The sequence below is a fragment of the Asparagus officinalis genome, chromosome 3 (assembly GCF_001876935.1).
Source record: "Asparagus officinalis chromosome 3, Aspof.V1, whole genome shotgun sequence".
NCBI lineage: Eukaryota > Viridiplantae > Streptophyta > Magnoliopsida > Asparagales > Asparagaceae > Asparagus > Asparagus officinalis.
Window position 1 is genome coordinate 52262181 of NC_033796.1, and position 17634 is coordinate 52279814.

General features: G+C 35.5%; 2 protein-coding genes and 1 long non-coding RNA gene across 3 annotated transcripts; 1 reads left to right on the forward strand and 2 right to left on the reverse strand.

Annotated features, from left to right (window-relative positions):
* Positions 272–9175, reverse strand: LOC109835116 (protein Asterix). The gene is made up of 3 exons (XM_020403111.1): positions 8952–9175; positions 3775–3944; positions 272–582 (listed from the first exon to the last, which is right to left on the reverse strand). The coding sequence occupies exons 1-3, from the start codon at positions 9021–9023 to the stop codon at positions 522–524; spliced, it is 303 nt and encodes a 100-aa protein (XP_020258700.1). The 5' UTR covers positions 9024–9175; the 3' UTR covers positions 272–521.
* LOC109834119 lies at positions 9752–10393 on the forward strand. Its single transcript, XR_002245455.1, has 4 exons — positions 9752–9915; positions 10031–10068; positions 10191–10278; positions 10378–10393. It is a non-coding gene; the product is annotated as an uncharacterized LOC109834119 (long non-coding RNA).
* LOC109834121 lies at positions 12862–16645 on the reverse strand. The gene is made up of 6 exons (XM_020402038.1): positions 16459–16645; positions 16295–16367; positions 15279–15330; positions 15127–15196; positions 13205–13305; positions 12862–13082 (listed from the first exon to the last, which is right to left on the reverse strand). The coding sequence occupies exons 1-5, from the start codon at positions 16546–16548 to the stop codon at positions 13219–13221; spliced, it is 372 nt and encodes a 123-aa protein (XP_020257627.1). The 5' UTR covers positions 16549–16645; the 3' UTR covers positions 12862–13082; positions 13205–13218.

The following is a 17634-nucleotide window of genomic DNA, read 5'->3' on the forward strand; positions in this document are numbered from 1 at the left end:
AGATTTAATATGTTGATGATTATTTCGCTAATAGTTTTAAATGTCAAAAATTTCAACCCAAAGATAACCTCCTCAAATATACTTACTATAATGAAATCATGGTCAAGGCATCAACCACTAATCAACCATTAAATGCAATAATTTCTTGAGCATTTACCATACGACAGTTATTTTAATAATTGCCACCCTGGTCATCTCCTGATCACAAGTTCATGCCAACTGCCCCTATTATGATATGTAAAAATAATTCAGCAACAGACACCAAAATACAGAGAGGAAAAACAAAATACAAATAGCACATGCATAATGGGAGCTTGAGCAGTTTTAAATAAATCAATAATAATGCTAGTCCTGAGAAAAAGTCAAACTAAAATTCATTACATAAATAGTCCCAGTACTGAGGAAAGTTTAAAAGCAATATGTTTGGAACACCTCTTTCATGATTCTAAGATACGCACCCCAGAAGCATAATCATAACAAAGATAAATGCCAATGGTTGAGCATACAGACTGAAATTTGCTCTATTTTTTGGCAGGCCGGGAGGGCCCAAAGTAGTTCGTAACTAATCCCATGATTGCGAACCTGACAGATAAAAATAAATAACATTAGTATATACAATTTAATTGTCCTATTTAAGCCCCTAAGACTTAGCATTAGTTTAAAAGTACCATTGCTCAACTAGTTATTAATAATCTAAAGTTATGACCCAGAGATTTAAGTGTTCATATAACATCAAAGAAAAATTAGAGTAGAAACAGCTATTTTCTAGTGCTGCAAATAGATGTTGGGATCGTGGGATGCTAAAGCGAACCATGACCCCGGTTCAATCGAGATTTGCTGTGTTCCACAATCCGGGTTCAATCGTCCTGGATCCATTGAACCCTGGATCCGCAGTGGAACAAGACCCAATTCACCAACTGGGGTGACCCAATTTGGAAAATAAGTGAAATTTTTGAAAAAATAACTCTGATTCAGAGCATAAACAACAAAAAATGTGAGAAATGAAGCAAATAAAGTATCATGCGTTAATTGCAACATGATTCTCAAGGTTATTTTACCATTACTAATATCAACTAGCATATTTCTTAAACTTGACACTTGAAAACCTTTGATTCCTATACTTAAGAACCGAACCTAAAATCAATCACGTTCCCCTAGTGTACCGTATAAGCCTACCCTGCCTACCCTCTCGTACTCATTCCTAATTAGTGGTGTACCACGCTCCCATTCCCATCCCGTGAACCAGAACGAATGAGGTTCAATGCAACTCTGGTTGGAACAGCACAAAGTTAAAAATGAATCCGCATACACATATTAACAGATGGCATCAAACAAAAAGCTCCGGACCAGTCAACACCTTTCCTTAAACAATACAAGATGTACCGCAAAAAAATCAAATGTGAATAGAAAAAAGTGGATTCATTCGATAAAATTAAACTCCTAAATACACGAGCAGACTCATGGAAATTCTACACAAAGGAATCCATTAGAACTATAAAGCTTGCTACTATATTGTTCAAAGTGACACATTTATGCTTAATATGTATCTGAAGGAAATTTAATAGCCAGGAAAATCAAAATCTATCCAGATAAAAGTATATCAATATGGAAGAATAATATGAAGGTCACAACCATATAATTTTCAACATTGACTTCTTATGCCAAGGATTTTTCATCTTTTCATAGCTCTTCGAAAAGGTATTTCTGATTGTTTTCCTTTTATCATTTTTCTTCTAACTGTTCTATTTTCGCTTCTACTTTATCAAATGCATTTGTTCCCAGAATGCATCATGAGGGATTCCTTGGAAAAAGTGTTATAAACAAGGCAATGGTTGCATTATATACGAAAAAAATGTACGATTAACTACTTTGCCTCTTGAGAAGCATGTTCTTGCTATTGGTTGGTCTACGAGCTAAAAATAAATATACTTGGATTTAAGCCTAGTCATAATCCAAAGGGTTTTACTGTTTATTCTAGCATTACTTGTGGGGTACCCGATCTTGGGAGATAAGGTAGACTGACTGCAAAATTTATCCCATTTGACAATGACTCGTCTGGATATCTTATTGTTATTGGCTTTTTTAGTACATACAATCAAAACCCACATCAGCTTCACTAGAGTGCAACATATCATGTATTGTGGTATCTTAAAGTGTATCCATGTCATACACAATATTCCTCACTGTTGCGCTCTTAAAGTGTATCTATGTCATACACAATATCCCTCACTGTTGGGCTCAGTAGCATGTCTTACAAATGAAATCTTAAAACCCTACATTGACCTCGGAAGGTAAGATCAGTTGGTGGGGTAGATGGGACTAGGAATGATAACGGGTGAAGGCCTACCAACAGCCTAACAACACAGTCTAAAAAATTCCAGGTTTAACGTATAATCTAAAGATCTGCTTTAAGTTATCTATCTATGATGCATGCAAGATCTGATTTCCATGAATATTCCTCCTGGAAGGAAGTACAACTATTCAGTAAAGCCATTGAGTTCACTATCATCATCATGATTACCTTTTCTCTATCAAAACACGTTTGCTAAGGAGCTCTATAGGGTCCTGGGAAGATTTGACAGAAATTAATAAGCTGGCAAACAAATATTAATCTTCTAACTAATAACTGAAGAAACAAGGGCATGAGAACCTTCGAAGTTCTTCCAGGTTAACGAAGATTCTAGAAGAAGATGAAAGATGTGGAACTTCAAAAGAAACATTCAAACCCCAGTTGATGGTGGTTGCATCCTTTCATGTTTGTCAGGGAAATAGGGTCTATGACATTGCTGGGAATAAGAAATAAGGTATGCAGAACCCACGATGAACAACCACCTATGAAAAGTGGGGGTACTTGGAACTGGCCTTTTTTCAAGAATTATTTGCACATCACCCTTTGAAGGTTAGGAAGCTACATTTGAGAATACATACTTTATAGGTAACTAGTAAAAAAGAAAACTAAGCTTTATTTTGCAAGAAATAAATAAAAAACCTAAATGACATGATCACCATATTCTACGACGGAAGGGAAATAGAATATACTTTTTTGATCGGAAGCCCACTTTACAGTGAAAATTGACATGTCAATGCTTAATGATTAGTCAGACTTCTCATCTCCAGCCAACATAAAGCCTGTTCAAAATGACAGACTTAGCTATCCACACTTATGCTGAAATGAGGTTATTCATATGTGGGACTTAAGTTTAGGAACCTCTGAAATCAAATTCCACATGCTAGCAACCAGAATGGTCTATTGTGTCAAGAAGGTCATTATAACATGGAGTTCCATATAAAGACCAAATGATGAATAGAAGCATATTTCTAGCTCCCTACCTTTTCTTTGTCAACAATATAAACCTTTCACCTGTAATTCTGTAACAACATTGGATAACTGCTATTACCTTTTATATTTGACCTTTCGGTTGTCAACCTATAAAGCCCCTATACTTTTGAAAGACTGTGTGCTTACTTTTGAAAGACTGTTTATTCATGCTCTCTAGAAGAGGCTACAGAGAGGACGATAGTCTGGTAGAGATTAAGCATTCCCAAATAGAAGAGAGAGAAAAGCGAACAGAGGAAATGAGCACTCACAAGCACTTTGAGAAAATTAAAGACTAATGATCACCACAGAAAAAATAAAATGGAGAATTAATAAATATAACGGAAGTAAACTTGTGATGCGAGTGTTGAAGGAATAGATCAACTTATATAGGAAAATAAAATGACAATAAAAGTGAAAAAGGGTTAACAGAGTGACAAATGCAAAAGTGTACTTACATCATTGCCATGGAGATCTGTTTCAAATCATTTTCCATATTCTTCATGTTTACAAGAGACTGAGCACAGAATATTATCGCCAGCCATGAGCAGAGCTTGTACTGAACAATGAAGAAGAAACAAAGAGGGTACAAACTATAAGAAAGGGACATAAGCGCATAATCATCAAGGTATTAAAAAAATCTGCTAGTAAGAAACCCTTAGACTAGTATTGTACAAGACATGTGTTGATTAACTTTGACCTGTCATGAGCTTAAATTTAAACATGGAAAAATATTCACAGGATGTGGTTATAGCATTCAAATAAATACCTTCAGAATTTGCAAGCAAGCATTTCAGTTCCACGTCCCTATAAAGCTTGAATATCCTTTGGCTTAAGATGTTGGATCATTAAAATGTATATACTTCTTAAATAAATTTTCCATATGATTCTCCAGCTACAGTATTTCAACATCTGAACACGTGTTCAAGCATATGTGCGGGCACCATGTATGTTCTCATGAGTTTGAATGAGGTAATCACCACAAAGAATCATGCCTTTCGGCTCAATGTACTGGATTACTGAAAAATAAATACTTCAAACTATTCTCAATTTGTTATTCTAAGCTAGAAGTTTCCACCAATATGTCAGCCAAGGCTACAGAAAGCTCTAGATGGCCTACTAACCTGACGCCTAGAGCCTAAGCGCCTAGGCGGAAGCATAGGCGGGGCGCCGGGGCCTAAGTGTTTTCCTATCTTTTTAATTTTTTAATTACAATTATTGATAGTCAATGCCACTATTATAGAAAGCTTAAGTGCAACCAGACATATTTCTTAAGTGGTGGCAGAGAAGGTTTTCTTGAAGGTCAGGAGATGTAGAGGAGATGTTCATAGTTGGAATTTAGATGAGGTTGGAGGATGTGGAGGCTGCAATGGAGGAAATCATGATCAATACCTAAGGGATGCAGTCCATATAGGAAGACCACGCTCTCCTAAGCGCTCCTAAAATCTAGGTGCGCAGTCTTAATATCGCCTAGGCGCTAGGTAGGCGGCCAAGGTACCGCCTACGTCTAGGCGTACGCCTAGGCGGGCTAAGCGAAGGCTTTCTAAAACATTGATATCAGCTACATATTACCAACCACTATAAATACGTCAAAATATGCATGAAGCTAGCAACCAGTGCAAGGGTGTGTTTCCACCTATGGAGAGCAAGGGTGTGTACGAATGTGGAGTCATACTTATCAGACACCATAAATACCAAAGATAATACCTCCTTTAGAGAAATAAAGCAACATTTATTATACTGACACAAAGCAATAATTTTTTTAAGGATGAAATGTTTGGAAACTATTTTTTGATAATAAGATGAAGTTTTAGGCATTTACGGAAAACTGTATTAATATACCACTTTATAGTTTCTGAAGCTTTTCTCAAGCATTATTCTTCTGAAGTTCTGATAAGTTTACACGTCCAGCACTCTTGTCAAGAAGTATTTTTTGGGTGTTCTAAATTTCAGTAAGTTTACGAATAATAGCACTTTATGGAGACCACTGTTTTAAAAAACCTCCGCCTAGTCCGCTTAGGCGTACGCCTAGGCCTAGGCGGACGCCTAGACCTAGGCGGTACCTAGACCGTCTAACTAGCGCCTAGCGTCTAGGCGATATTTAGGCTGCCCACCTAGATTTTACGAGCGTTTAGGAGAGCATTGTCTGCTTACGTGGATTGCACCCTGTAGATCTTGGTTGTGATTTTATGTGTTGTAGCCTACACGTCCTCCAAACTCCATTAACCTCCAAATATGAACATCTTGGTTGTGATTTTATGTGTTGTAGCCTACACGTCCTCCAAACTCCATTAACCTCCAAATATGAACATCTCCACTACCTCCTCCGACCTTCTCCAAACTCCATTAACCTCCAAATATGAACATCTCCACTACCTCCTCCGACCTTCAGCAAAACCTCATTAACCACCACTTAAATGAAGAAAGAAATCCGTCTAGACACCAGTCTGGCATCTAAGCTTTCTATAACGTTGACATTCACTATCAATTATTGTAATTTGTAATTAAAAAAAATCTTAGGTTTTAGCCTTGTTAATTATTATTTTGGCTATTTAGTATCTAAGTATGCATGATTTATTGTGGAACTAAGATTGCTATCTTTTTTAAAAATTTCATATGAATTTAATACATATTTTTATTAATTATTATAATTAAATAATTTAAAAATAGTCAAATGCCTAGGCAACGCCCAGGGGTCTAAACGCTAGGCGCTCGCTCAAACGCCTAGTCTGTCTAGCGACTTCTGTAACATTACCGAGCTCCCCCGATCTCTGTAACTACTAACAAGATAAATAATACTTCTTAAATATCTATTTAAGTTAGTTAATAACAGTAACTTAAACTTAAGAAGGGTAAGTTAACAGTAAACTTAAGTTTAATTTTAAATTTAAGTTAAACTTAAGTTTAAGCTAACAGTAAACTTAAGTTTAAGTTGAAGTTAATATTAAGTTTTTTGTTGATGGTAAACTTAAGTTTAAGTAAATAGTAAACTTAAGTTAACAATTAAACTTAAGTTTAAGTAAATAGTAAACTTAAGTTAACAATATTTTAGTTAACAGTAAACTTAAGTTTAAGTTTATTGTTAATTTAGTTAACAGTAAACTTAAGTTTAAGTTTATTGTTAACTTAAACTTAACAGTAACTTATAAGTTAACAATAATTTGAGTTGAGAATGAGTTTTTACTGTTGAGATGAACTTATAATTTGAGTTAAGAAGTATAAGCATACAAAGAGCTATTGTAATTGGTAAACCAAATAATTTAGTTAATAGTGTTGATATTTTAGTATTTATGCATCTTTGATTGAGTATATATATATTTATCTTCAAGTATCACAATTAAAGAAAAAAAGAAAAAAACGCCTAGAAACCGTTTAGGTGCCCGCCTAGGCGACTAAGCACTGGGCGCCAAGTCCGACGTCTAGAAGCGCCTAAAGTTTAATGTAACATTAATGGAGACAGTAATTTGTATTCGACCACTTAGAGGGAACTGTATCTGCAAAGTAAGGACGCTTTTCTAAACATTTAGGAAATTTATCAGTGAACTCCCATGAAAAATGTTTTGGTACTCATGATATATGATACATATGTATATGTAGCTTTTGTTACTTTAAAAAACAGTATACACAATTTTATATATTTCAGTTGCTATGAGAATATAGTCTCTCTTGATTTTATAGTATAAATTAGTTTAACAAGAATATTATTCATGTTTGATAATTAACATAACCACACAACTCTTAAGTCAAATACAGTCAAATATTTCAATGATAACTTTATAATAGAAATGTTATACAATCTATTAAATATAATCAATAATTCAATATAATGTAAATCAAATATATTCATAAAAGTTCACATGCAAGCATGTCGCACATACATGTATGTTAAAAAAAACTCATGCATTTCTATTAACTTTATTATAACAATCTCTATCAGTATCATCACATATATGCAACTTCATAATAAATATTCCATCTTTTGAAGCTCTATTCTCTTCTCTATTGTCAAAAAGGATGCATTAACAGAAAGTGATATCCCTCTAAAGAGTGCAAGCGAATTGAAAGGAATGGCAAATAATTATTAGTTGATCGTAGAGAATAAAGTAAAATGATGCGAAAATGTTGAAACATTTCAACAAAAACCAAGCAGATTAATTCCCTCATGTTCAAAGAATAATTGAGATTATATTACTGTCTTTGTTCAACCTTCATTAAAATCATTATTTTAAAAAATTGTCTAGGAGCCCGCCTAGGCGGTCGCTTAAACCTAAGTGGCAACTAAGGTGCCCGTCTTAAGTCTTAGGGGCAACTAAGGTGCCCGTCTAAGTCTTAGGAGCACCTAGGGAAGAATGGCTGCTTGCGTGGAAAATAAGGTGTTAGAAAGAGTTATATTGCTCGCTTAAGCATAGTAATGGTTGAAGAGAGTTAGCTAGGTTAAAATGTATCGGAGATCAAAACTCTATGTCCAAGTCTATCTCAAGTAAAATAGTGAGGATATAATTTGAATCTTCAAAAATAATCCTTCCTCTCTCGGTGTTAAAAACGTCTATGTGCCGCTTAAGCGTCCGACTAGGTGCATGGGCACTAGGTCCGACGCCTAGAAACACCTAGCACTTTCTAAAACATTGATTAAAATTGCAGAATGTGACCGATTTACTTTTTCTGTAAGTTTTCTCATCTTTACATCTCGGTCATTTTGGCAGGAATAGGACCTGGATAATAGTCATTCATTTTTCCAGCTTACCCCCCACCCCCCACCAAAAAATAAAAGCACACATGCGCCAAAAAAAGGGGAAAAAAAACTTTGACTTAGAGGGTGTTTTTGGAAAGGATTTATGGTTTGGAGCTTACAATCTATGCTTTGTTGGATTATGGTTTTTATGATGAAAACTTTTATAAAACATGTATGGGTAGAAAATTCAGTTGCTTGGTAAAACCGAGCTTATTGGGATGAGCTTAAAAGATCGTTTTTCAGAAGTTGGAAAACCCCAACTTTTAAAATAGGACTTAAAAGCTAAGCTTATTTGGAATATTACCAAACATGCAGATATGGAAAAGCTAACTTAAAAGTTACTTTGACCAAAAAATAAGCTTCCCAAACACCCTCTTAACATTAACAAATAAACCTTCAAATTTCTCATCTGAAGAAAAAGGCGATCTTATATGCTAAAATCACATCCCTTGTGTCCCTCTAATCTTCCAAAATAGTTTTCTAAATCCTATCAGCAAATGATGCTGATTAGTGCCTCATACATTTTCTAGACACTAACAAACAAGATTTTATCCAAATAACGAGAATAAAATTTATAAAATTCGTGACTTTTCCATATAACCCTCAGCTCCGAACATTCGGTGACTAAAAACTCTAATAGAAGTTGGGAGGTAGTTGCTCGTCTTTATACCTAAGCTACTTTAGGTCGAATAGGACCCAGATGGCCAGATCTTAGTCCTTTTTCTTTCATTTTCTTATTTTGGATCAAAGTTCTAATTTTTCTGACCTAGTACTATCAGGATAAACCTTTTAAAAAAAAAATCATATTTTGAAGAATCAAGGGACTCCTATACTCCAAATTCCTCTCTATTTCGCCCAGATATTTCCCAAATAATTTTCGAAATCATATTACCAAATACTTACCGCCTGTTTGTACGGCCTCGCCGTAGACGGCTGCCGAGGATCGCTCGCCGTTGAAGAGCTCGCCTCCTTCATCTCTCTCTCTCTCTCTCTCTCGATTACTCGTTGATGTTCTCGGATTCACCTCCACGTTTGGGATCGGGGACCAAGGGAATTGGCTCTAGGGGACCTCAACTGTGTCGCGTGAAGGGCGGCTTTCTGTCACGTGCATAAATGAAGCCGAGGAGATTTCGGGTGGGTATTAGAAGTATTTCTACCCATAACAATAGTTCTAGCAACCGCATTTATTCAGCGCAAGTACGTTCATCCGTTCATTTTTCAAAATCCATTTTTCTTTATTTTTTGGTGTTTCCTTTACTTTTATAGAAAATGTTTCTTGTATTTGTTTTGCTAAAAAATATGAGCGGAAAGTACTTTCCCCTATTTTTTTTAGTTTGGTTCAAACTGAAAAAAGAAGAAAACATTTGATATGTGAATAGATTCACTCATTTTCTAGTATTTGGTTCAAACTAAAAAATCAAGAAAACTTGATTGTGGTCACCATGGTAAGATTATTACCTTTATAAGATAAATTTATTTCCAACATAAGTTGAGAGGTGAACATATATCAACCGATAAAAATATTTAAATTTTTGAGGGACTTGTTTGTAATTTTTAAAAAGATTTGAGGCAGTGATTTGCGAAATATTCGATAATTCATCTGTTTTCTTATGTGCCGTATATAGTTACAATGCTTATTATATTGCAGTACATAATTGAGTTTCTTTTCTCACTACATCTCTGGCTCCCTGTTACATCTTTACTACACGATTTTCTTTTTCTTAGCTTATTACGTCTTCAAAAACTGAGTTTCTTTTCTCAGATAAGGATCTTAATTACATCTTTTGATAATTGAGCTTCTTTTCTGAGCATGGCCCTTAATTTTTGTCTTCAATAATTAAGAAAGAGCACTCTTGCTGGACTCTTGGTATGTTAATGTCACTTTTATATTCATCTATATTATTAATTATAATACTGCCTTTTTTTTATTTCTGAACAAACAAATTTGCTGGTTTTTATTTTATTTTATTTTATTTTTGTAGGCACTTGGTCATGATGTTCATCCGGATGAGTATCACAGGTGAAGACCAATATGAATAAATTTGTAATTACAATTTGGATCAATTCACAAAAATTGGAAAATATGTGAATTTATCATTAATATGCATTACATTTATTTATTTATTTATTGTTGGCCATCAGTTTCGTGCACGGGAGGTTGCCGTATGAGAACATCCGACCCGACCCAAAGTTAAGACAGCTCTTGCTCAGCACGCCACAGACCAAAATCGTAAGCTTATCGTAAGCTTGTTTAAACAAATGTTATTTTTATAAGTTTTTACATAATTTGGGTCGGATCTTAACGAACTCGGATCTTTTTGGTTATCAGATGTTCACGAATTCGGACCGCAAACATGCGAAGAAAGTTTTAGAGAAACTTGGCATTGAGGAGGAGATCTTTGAGTGCATTAATTAATAATATAGATGAATATAAAAGTGATATTTTTTTTCTTAGCTTATTTTCTTTTTTGTGTCTCATGCAGCTCCAGTGCCTATCTATGGCTGTACACAATTTGTTTCTTTTAATTGCTATCTTTTAAAATTCACCGCAAGGAGTGCTTCTCTATAATAATATTACCTCTATTCGGCAAAATGCAGGAAGGCGGATTACTACTGCTATATCTTGCTGAGTTTAAAAGTTGCGAGAAAAGAAAGAAACAGCTGATCAATCTCTGGAGTAGTACAAGGCACGTCGAAAACTTGAGTCACTTGTTTTGTTTCCTCATGTACATATCTTTAACATCTTCTTCTATTTTTACTTTTCTAAGGAAGCATCTATGTATGGGAATTACTAGAAAATCCCCTTTAATTTTAATCACAAAACACCCTCCAGCTTTGAGATCTTATCAGAAAACACCCATAAAATAGGGCGGCTTTCTGATAAAATCTCAAAGTTATAGGGGTTCTTCTGATAACCCCCTGAACTTAAGCGGGGTTTTCAGATATTTTCGAAGTAATGGTGGGTTATCCAATAACCGTCCAAAGGTGAGGGGGGTTTTCTGAAATCTAGCCTTTACAAATCATACATAAGTTCAGGAATGTTTTTACTTACTTATTTATTTATTTTTGATTTATGAATTCGAAGGGGTTTGTGAAATTTACCCTACAACATAATTTCGGCAAGTTCCTAACGCAGCTATATATACTGTTCCTTACTGTATTGACTCTCATCAGTGCATATATCTGAACTCACTTGCAGTGTTGGGGGCAGGCAGCAACCCTGCAACTTGAAGGGCACGAGAGTTCACTTGGTTGGATGGAAGCACTCTCTAAAATTTGAGAGAGTGCTAACGCTTTTCTTCCAAAAATGCTTTTCTTCCAAAAATGCGTTCATTGTTGTGTTCGGGCTTCTCGTAGAATTTTTGTCTTCAATAATTCATTCGTATTTTCTTTTTTGTGTCTCATGCAGCTCCAGTGCCTATCTATGGCTGTACACAATTTGTTTCTTTTAATTGCTATCTTTTAAAATTCACCGCAAGGAGTGCTTCTCTATAATATTATTACCTCTATTCGGCAAAATGCAGGAAGGCGGATTACTACTGCTATATCTTGCTGAGTTTAAAAGTTGCGAGAAAAGAAAGAAACAGCTGATAAATCTCTGGAGTAGTACAAGGCACGTCGAAAACTCGAGTCACTTGTTTTGTTTCCTCATTTACATATCTTTGACATCTTCTTCTATTTTTATTTTTCCAAGGAAAGCATCTATGTATGGGAATTACTAGAAAATCCCCTTTAATTTTAATCACAAAACACCCTCCAGCTTTGAGATCTTATCAGAAAACACCCATAAAATAGGGCGGCTTTCTGATAAAATCTCAAAGTTATAGGGGTTCTTCTGATAACCCCCTGAACTTAAGCGGGGTTTTCGGATATTTTCGAAGTAATGGGGGGTTATCCAATAACCGTCCAAAGGTGAGGGGGGTTTTCTGAAATTTAGCCTTTACAAATCATACATAAGTTCAGCAATGTTTTTACTTACTTATTTATTTATTTTTGATTTATGAATTCGAAGGGGGTTGTGAAATTTACCCTACAATATAATTTCGGCAAGTTCCTAACGCAGCTATATATACTGTTCCTTACTGTATTGACTCTCATTAGTGCATATATCTGATCTCACTTGCAGTGTTGGGGGCAGGCAGCAACCCTGCAACTTGAAGGGCACGAGAGTTCACTTGGTCGGATGGAAGCACTCTCTAAAATTTGAATCCAGGCTTTTCTTCCAAAAATGCGTTCATTGTTGTGTTCGGGCTTCTCGTAGAATTTGGCATGCTGTGGTAATTGTGGTGGTGATGATGCTCATGGCTGAATTTTTTGAGATGGGTCAATTTATCCCTGAAATCTGACTATTTGCCCATTTGTTTATGAGCTTGGTTTATCTCTCCAATTTCTGCTATGATCTCTTCTCCATATACTCCCAAAATTGTTGTTTAGGGGGTGGGTTTATTGCAAAGTTGCAGTATGCCTAACATACATACCCCAAGTAAGTTGACTATGCTATTAAACTTAAACATCGTTTGATCAACTCCTCTCCCTTGATCATAATTGTCATTCCTAACGTCATGTTGTTGATGGCCAAGTCACACAAATATTCGATGAACGCTTCGAAACAAACCCATCACCTTGATAACTCCAATTACTTTAAACCCCCCATCTAATTGTTATTTAAATTAGATCATATTTCATGAGTTAAACATGTTAAAATCCATCAAGGTGGTTAATAAAGCTCTCCGACAGCTCTGTACTCTTTCAGATACGAAGAACATACAAGCTTATCTCTAGCCGGAAAAGTTCAGCAAAAGAAGGCTACCTGAAGTCTACACTCACAGCCCAAATCAAATTACCATCACAGAGCAAATTAAACGAGACATGATATACACAGGAAATTTACAAGACATGTTTGGTAGTTTTAGCAAAAGAGAGATCTCAACAAAAGGACCTTACACTATTTGCATTGATCTAACATGTCCTCGCTAATGTATCGATATCCTGGAGAAAAACTCGGGTACTTTCTTCTTCGTGCACTAAGCAAACCTGCATTTATGCACGATGGAGTAAGGTTTAAGAAAAGATGATCATGAGAGTTTCGAGCACCATTGTATTTGTCCAGCCATATCAAAAGCCGTTGATGAGGGAACGTGTATACAGAGACTTACCTTGTGAGTACACATCATTGCTCTTCCTTAATGAAGAAATGCTGTGGTAGCGAAAAATCTTCCTCTTGATTCAAAGTGTCAATCTCCTCATCATCAGGTTTCTAAGAATTAAAAAATGATAAATAATTAGCATCCTATATCATCAATCCATGTACTTCGCTATCAACTTATATATAACAATAAAACTTTCATCTGACAGAATTGTCTCGGGAACTAAGCGATCCTTACAGAAATAAGAGAAGACCAAATGCATTTCCTAGCACCATGTAAGATCACTTTACGCTCACAATAATCCCTTAGGCACCCTACCTAAGCTCCACCCCTGGGTTAGGTTAGGTTGACCTTCGACCTAATCAACCTATAAGATGCACACTGGTACCAAAATATCCAATAAAATATTAGTTCTCTCATTATATTTCCCGTGTTTGAACTCTGAAACGTTTAATGTCTTCATACATATGTACCATAAATGAAAGATAATCTTGGCTAGAAAAATCCACGCAATTAGGAAGTTGAAAATCAAAAGGCTTGCATTAGGGAGGTACAATCTTTTCAACGTCCTCACTGAGCCTTATAAGGACCCTATGAATTAATATGCTAAGTTAATATGCTAAGTTGATGTGCAAAACAACAAGTTTTGCCTCTTATAAGAGAAAAACTAGAAACCTAGGGTGCAAAGTGTCATACACTAAAGAGATAGCACAGTTAAAACTTATCCGAGATATCTTATGACAACCCAATGACCTCAAAGGTAGTTGATGTCGAAAACGATTACTCACCCCTTCCTACTAGTATCATCATAACCATTGCTAAAATATTTGAGTCCAAAGGCTCTAAATTGTGATATTGGAACCGTTTTTCTACTGCTAATTAAAAGTGACAGACAGCTCCAAACGAAAATGATTGCTGTTCCCTTGCAGCTTTACAACAAAAGCAATCTTCGTAAATTGATTGCATCTCATAAGGAAAAATTGAGTTAGAAGAAGAGTGAAGTCGACTTACACCATATTCACTAATGATAGTATCTAATTTCACATTATCAATTTATTAATTCTTTGATGTCTTCTAAAACTCATGGCAACATCTATCATTAAAGACCAAAAAGGGATATGTTAAAAGAAGGAAAAAAGAAAACAAAAAAAGGATATTAAACAGTTTTCATTTGGTTAACAGCAACTAGGAATCAATCAATAAGGAACAAAGGATATTAAATAGCTTTCATTTGGTTAACTTTATGTCTTTATCAAATATGATCTGCATGATTTTGATTAATAAACTATAGCATATTAAATCAGGAATATCAGAAGGAATTTCACACTTGATTTCAGGAGATCAGGATTCGAGTTTGAAGACTTCCAAATGAATAAATTTACAGACATCTTAGTATTACATTTTATTTGATACTACTCTGGACCTTCTTGCAGCTCTGAAGTGAAAATTCAAATGGAAGTGACACTTCCACTTGTTTGTAATCGGTGCTTTTAGACTTAGTTTTATACTTTAAAAAAATGCTCAACTTTCCCTCCATGCCATCATTCCACTTCAGAGTCGAAATGAATTTATGAGACAAGCATATCCTCAGGTCATATAAGTTCCAGAATTCAGTTTGACTTACCTCAGTGAAGTCCAGCACTTCAACCTAAACAAGCACATCAATCATTACATATTTACATGAAAGCAAAGAACCAATATTCCCTTAATTACAACAGTCATACTACGAAGTGATTGTACCACATAGTTCAGAGGCTCTCTACTGTCCCTTGATAAAATACAATAGAAAATTTTAATAGGAAAAAATATACGAAGTTACACAAGGTAATGTGCAACTAACTATAATTAGGTAACCATATAGCTAAAACTAACTATAACCATATGGGGCTTCTCAGTATAAACACATCTTTGGTTTGAATGAATATCCTTACCAGCATTTCCAAATTGAAGAAACGATCCAACAACTGTAAAATTTCATCAGCTGAGAAGTGTTTATCGAAACTGCAAGATTGCCTTTCCCCATAAATATACGAGTATTATACATCTAACCTCATAAATTTAAACAAAAAGGTAATAAATCTACCTCCTCCGCAGAAATTCCATCATCCCATAAAGAACAAAATGCCGATGCACACCTGTGAAGGACATTCCTTACTATTAGAATACAGAAAGCGTAAGAGAAAAATACAGAAGAAACTTTACCAGTTAGAAATGTTTACTATTTTGATATCGCAAATACCAAATTGGACAGCATTTAGGCTTAAAAGTAGCCAATTAGGTTTCAACACCAAAATGTCAAGAAAGGAATTAATTCAAAGGACGAGGACTCAAAATGGTGAACTAAATCATATTTACAGACAAGAAAAATCATATTTACAGACAAGAAAAATCATATAAAAAACGCAATCTCATGCAACACAGATTTCCACTATTCAATATACTATGATTGAGAAAGAGAACACTACAGTTTCATGATTTAGGCCCCTAACATCATGCAGTCTTAGGGTAGCGAGCTGTTTGTTCTCACTCATTCCTCTCTGTACAATTTCCAATTAAAGACTCTACTTCAAAATTTTAGTATTCCATAAGTGGAACCAGATCAGCCAGATTGACATGATAAATCCACGCCCAGCCGGAAATTGATTGGCAAGCTAATCAGCATATTACATTGCAACAAAAGATAAGGAAACTGAGTTTAGTTGTCTTTTAATAGTATAATTGTTAGTTGGCTAGTTTTTTGCAAATTACATAACATGAATGTGGAACTTCATGCAACCCAACCCCTTACCAGTGACCGGGCTCCCTTCAACAAAAAACTTATACCATCTTGATCAATGTTTGTGCTTGGAACCGTTAAACTTTACTTGTCACGCGTTATGAAAACTAATAATTACAAAATAATAATAATAATAATAATAACATCAATAGTTATACCATGTTAATGAACATGCACGACATCAATCTCAACAATATCGCATCATCCATGTTACGCAAAAAGAAAGGGCTGTAATTTCAGTTGTAAAGTTTCAGATACATAAAGCAACAATTTCCCATAATTTTCATAATCACTAGTGTTGATTTCTTAAAAAAAAAAGGAACCTTTCAATTTGGCGGGAGGATAGATTTCGAGAGCCTCCAAAACCCTCAGTTCCAAATCGACTTGCGAGTGCTCCTGCTCAATTAAAAGAGAAAATTTTAGTTTTTTTAGGAAAATAAACGAAAATACTAAGGATTAAATCGAGAAATTGAATAAAGGAGGGGACTTTAGGCAAAGAGGATGCCGATGAATGGGGAGCTTTGGCTGGGGAATGAACGGAGAGGCCGTCTTGTTCTTCATCGCCTGCTGCCTTCATTATCTTCGATGACGATGATTCTAGGGCTTTTATTTCTGTTATAATTATAATTTTGGAGGGTCGAAGGAGAAGAAAATAAATGGGGTTTTAGATATTAGTCCCCCAAGTCGTAGGTATTGAGGTCCCAGGTCCTCTAAATCCAGAGGTGTCCGGTCGGTTCAATTTGGGTCAAACCCGACCCATTTAATAAATATAATAAATAGGTGAAAGCACCCGACTTGTTTATTTTATTTTATTTTTTTGAAGAAAAACAGGGCCAGAGGCCCTATTCATGTATAAATATTAAAATTAAGGATGATAAATATTTACAAAGACAAATACTTAAGTAGGTGAGGAAGAAGGGACCAAAGGAAGATATGAGCTACCAGGAGAGGACCTTGCCGTCACCGATAAGGAAACATCTTCATTGTTCCGATCCACTTACCAAAAGGGAAAACAAAAAACAACAAAATTGATAGTCTCAGGGGAACAAAATAGACAACAAAAAAAGGTTCGCAAAAGAACAAAAGGGGCCCTGGAAGATGATAGTCTCAGGGGAACAAAATAGACAACAAAAAAAGGTTCGCAAAAGAACAAAAGGGGCCCTGGAAGAGGGTATCAGCCTGCTATCTGAATAGACAACAAAAAAAGGTTCGCAAAAGAACAAAAGGGGCCCTGGAAGAGGGTATCAGCCTGCTATCTGCAGGAAGAACATGCTGAGAAACTGAGAGGTCAGGGGAGCCTGTTGCTGTCTTCGCTTGATTCCAGAATGTTTGGGAGGCTCCAGGAGTGTAGGATATGCTTCAATTTGATGGAAAATTCTTGGAGGGGGTGCACCTGTTCAGAAAATAAGAAAATTAACTGATTTGTTGATGATCTGCTAGGGAGTGCTGAATAAGTTGGAGAAGATGCAGTCATTCCTAGCTTGCCAAATGACCCAACTGATGGTTGAAAAACATATACTCCAAAGATGACGAGCTGAAGATTGGATGGATGAGTCATAGCAGATAGCTAAACACTGTCTGATGTCTGCTGGGAGAGGGCTTATAACCTAGAAAGGAATGGAGCCCAAATCTGATTGGTGAAAGCACATTCAAGGAATAAATG

Bases quoted from the DNA above. Each gene is read 5' to 3' on its own strand.
- LOC109835116 (XM_020403111.1), bottom strand. From the start codon at position 9,023: ATGAAGGAGGCGAGCTCTTCAACGGCGAGCGATCCTCGGCAGCCGTCT. The intron at 3,945-8,951 runs GTAAGTATTTGG...TTTTTTTAATAC, and splicing joins CGAGGCCGTACAAACAGGCG to CTTGATGATTATGCGCTTAT. The intron at 583-3,774 runs GTAAGTACACTT...TTTATCTGTCAG, and splicing joins CAGATCTCCATGGCAATGAT to GTTCGCAATCATGGGATTAG.
- LOC109834121 (XM_020402038.1), bottom strand. From the start codon at position 16,548: ATGAAGGCAGCAGGCGATGAAGAACAAGACGGCCTCTCCGTTCATTCC. The intron at 16,368-16,458 runs GTCCCCTCCTTT...TTAATTGAGCAG, and splicing joins CGGCATCCTCTTTGCCTAAA to GAGCACTCGCAAGTCGATTT. The intron at 13,306-15,126 runs GTAAGGATATTC...TTTAATTCTTAG, and splicing joins TCTTCAATTTGGAAATGCTG to AAACCTGATGATGAGGAGAT.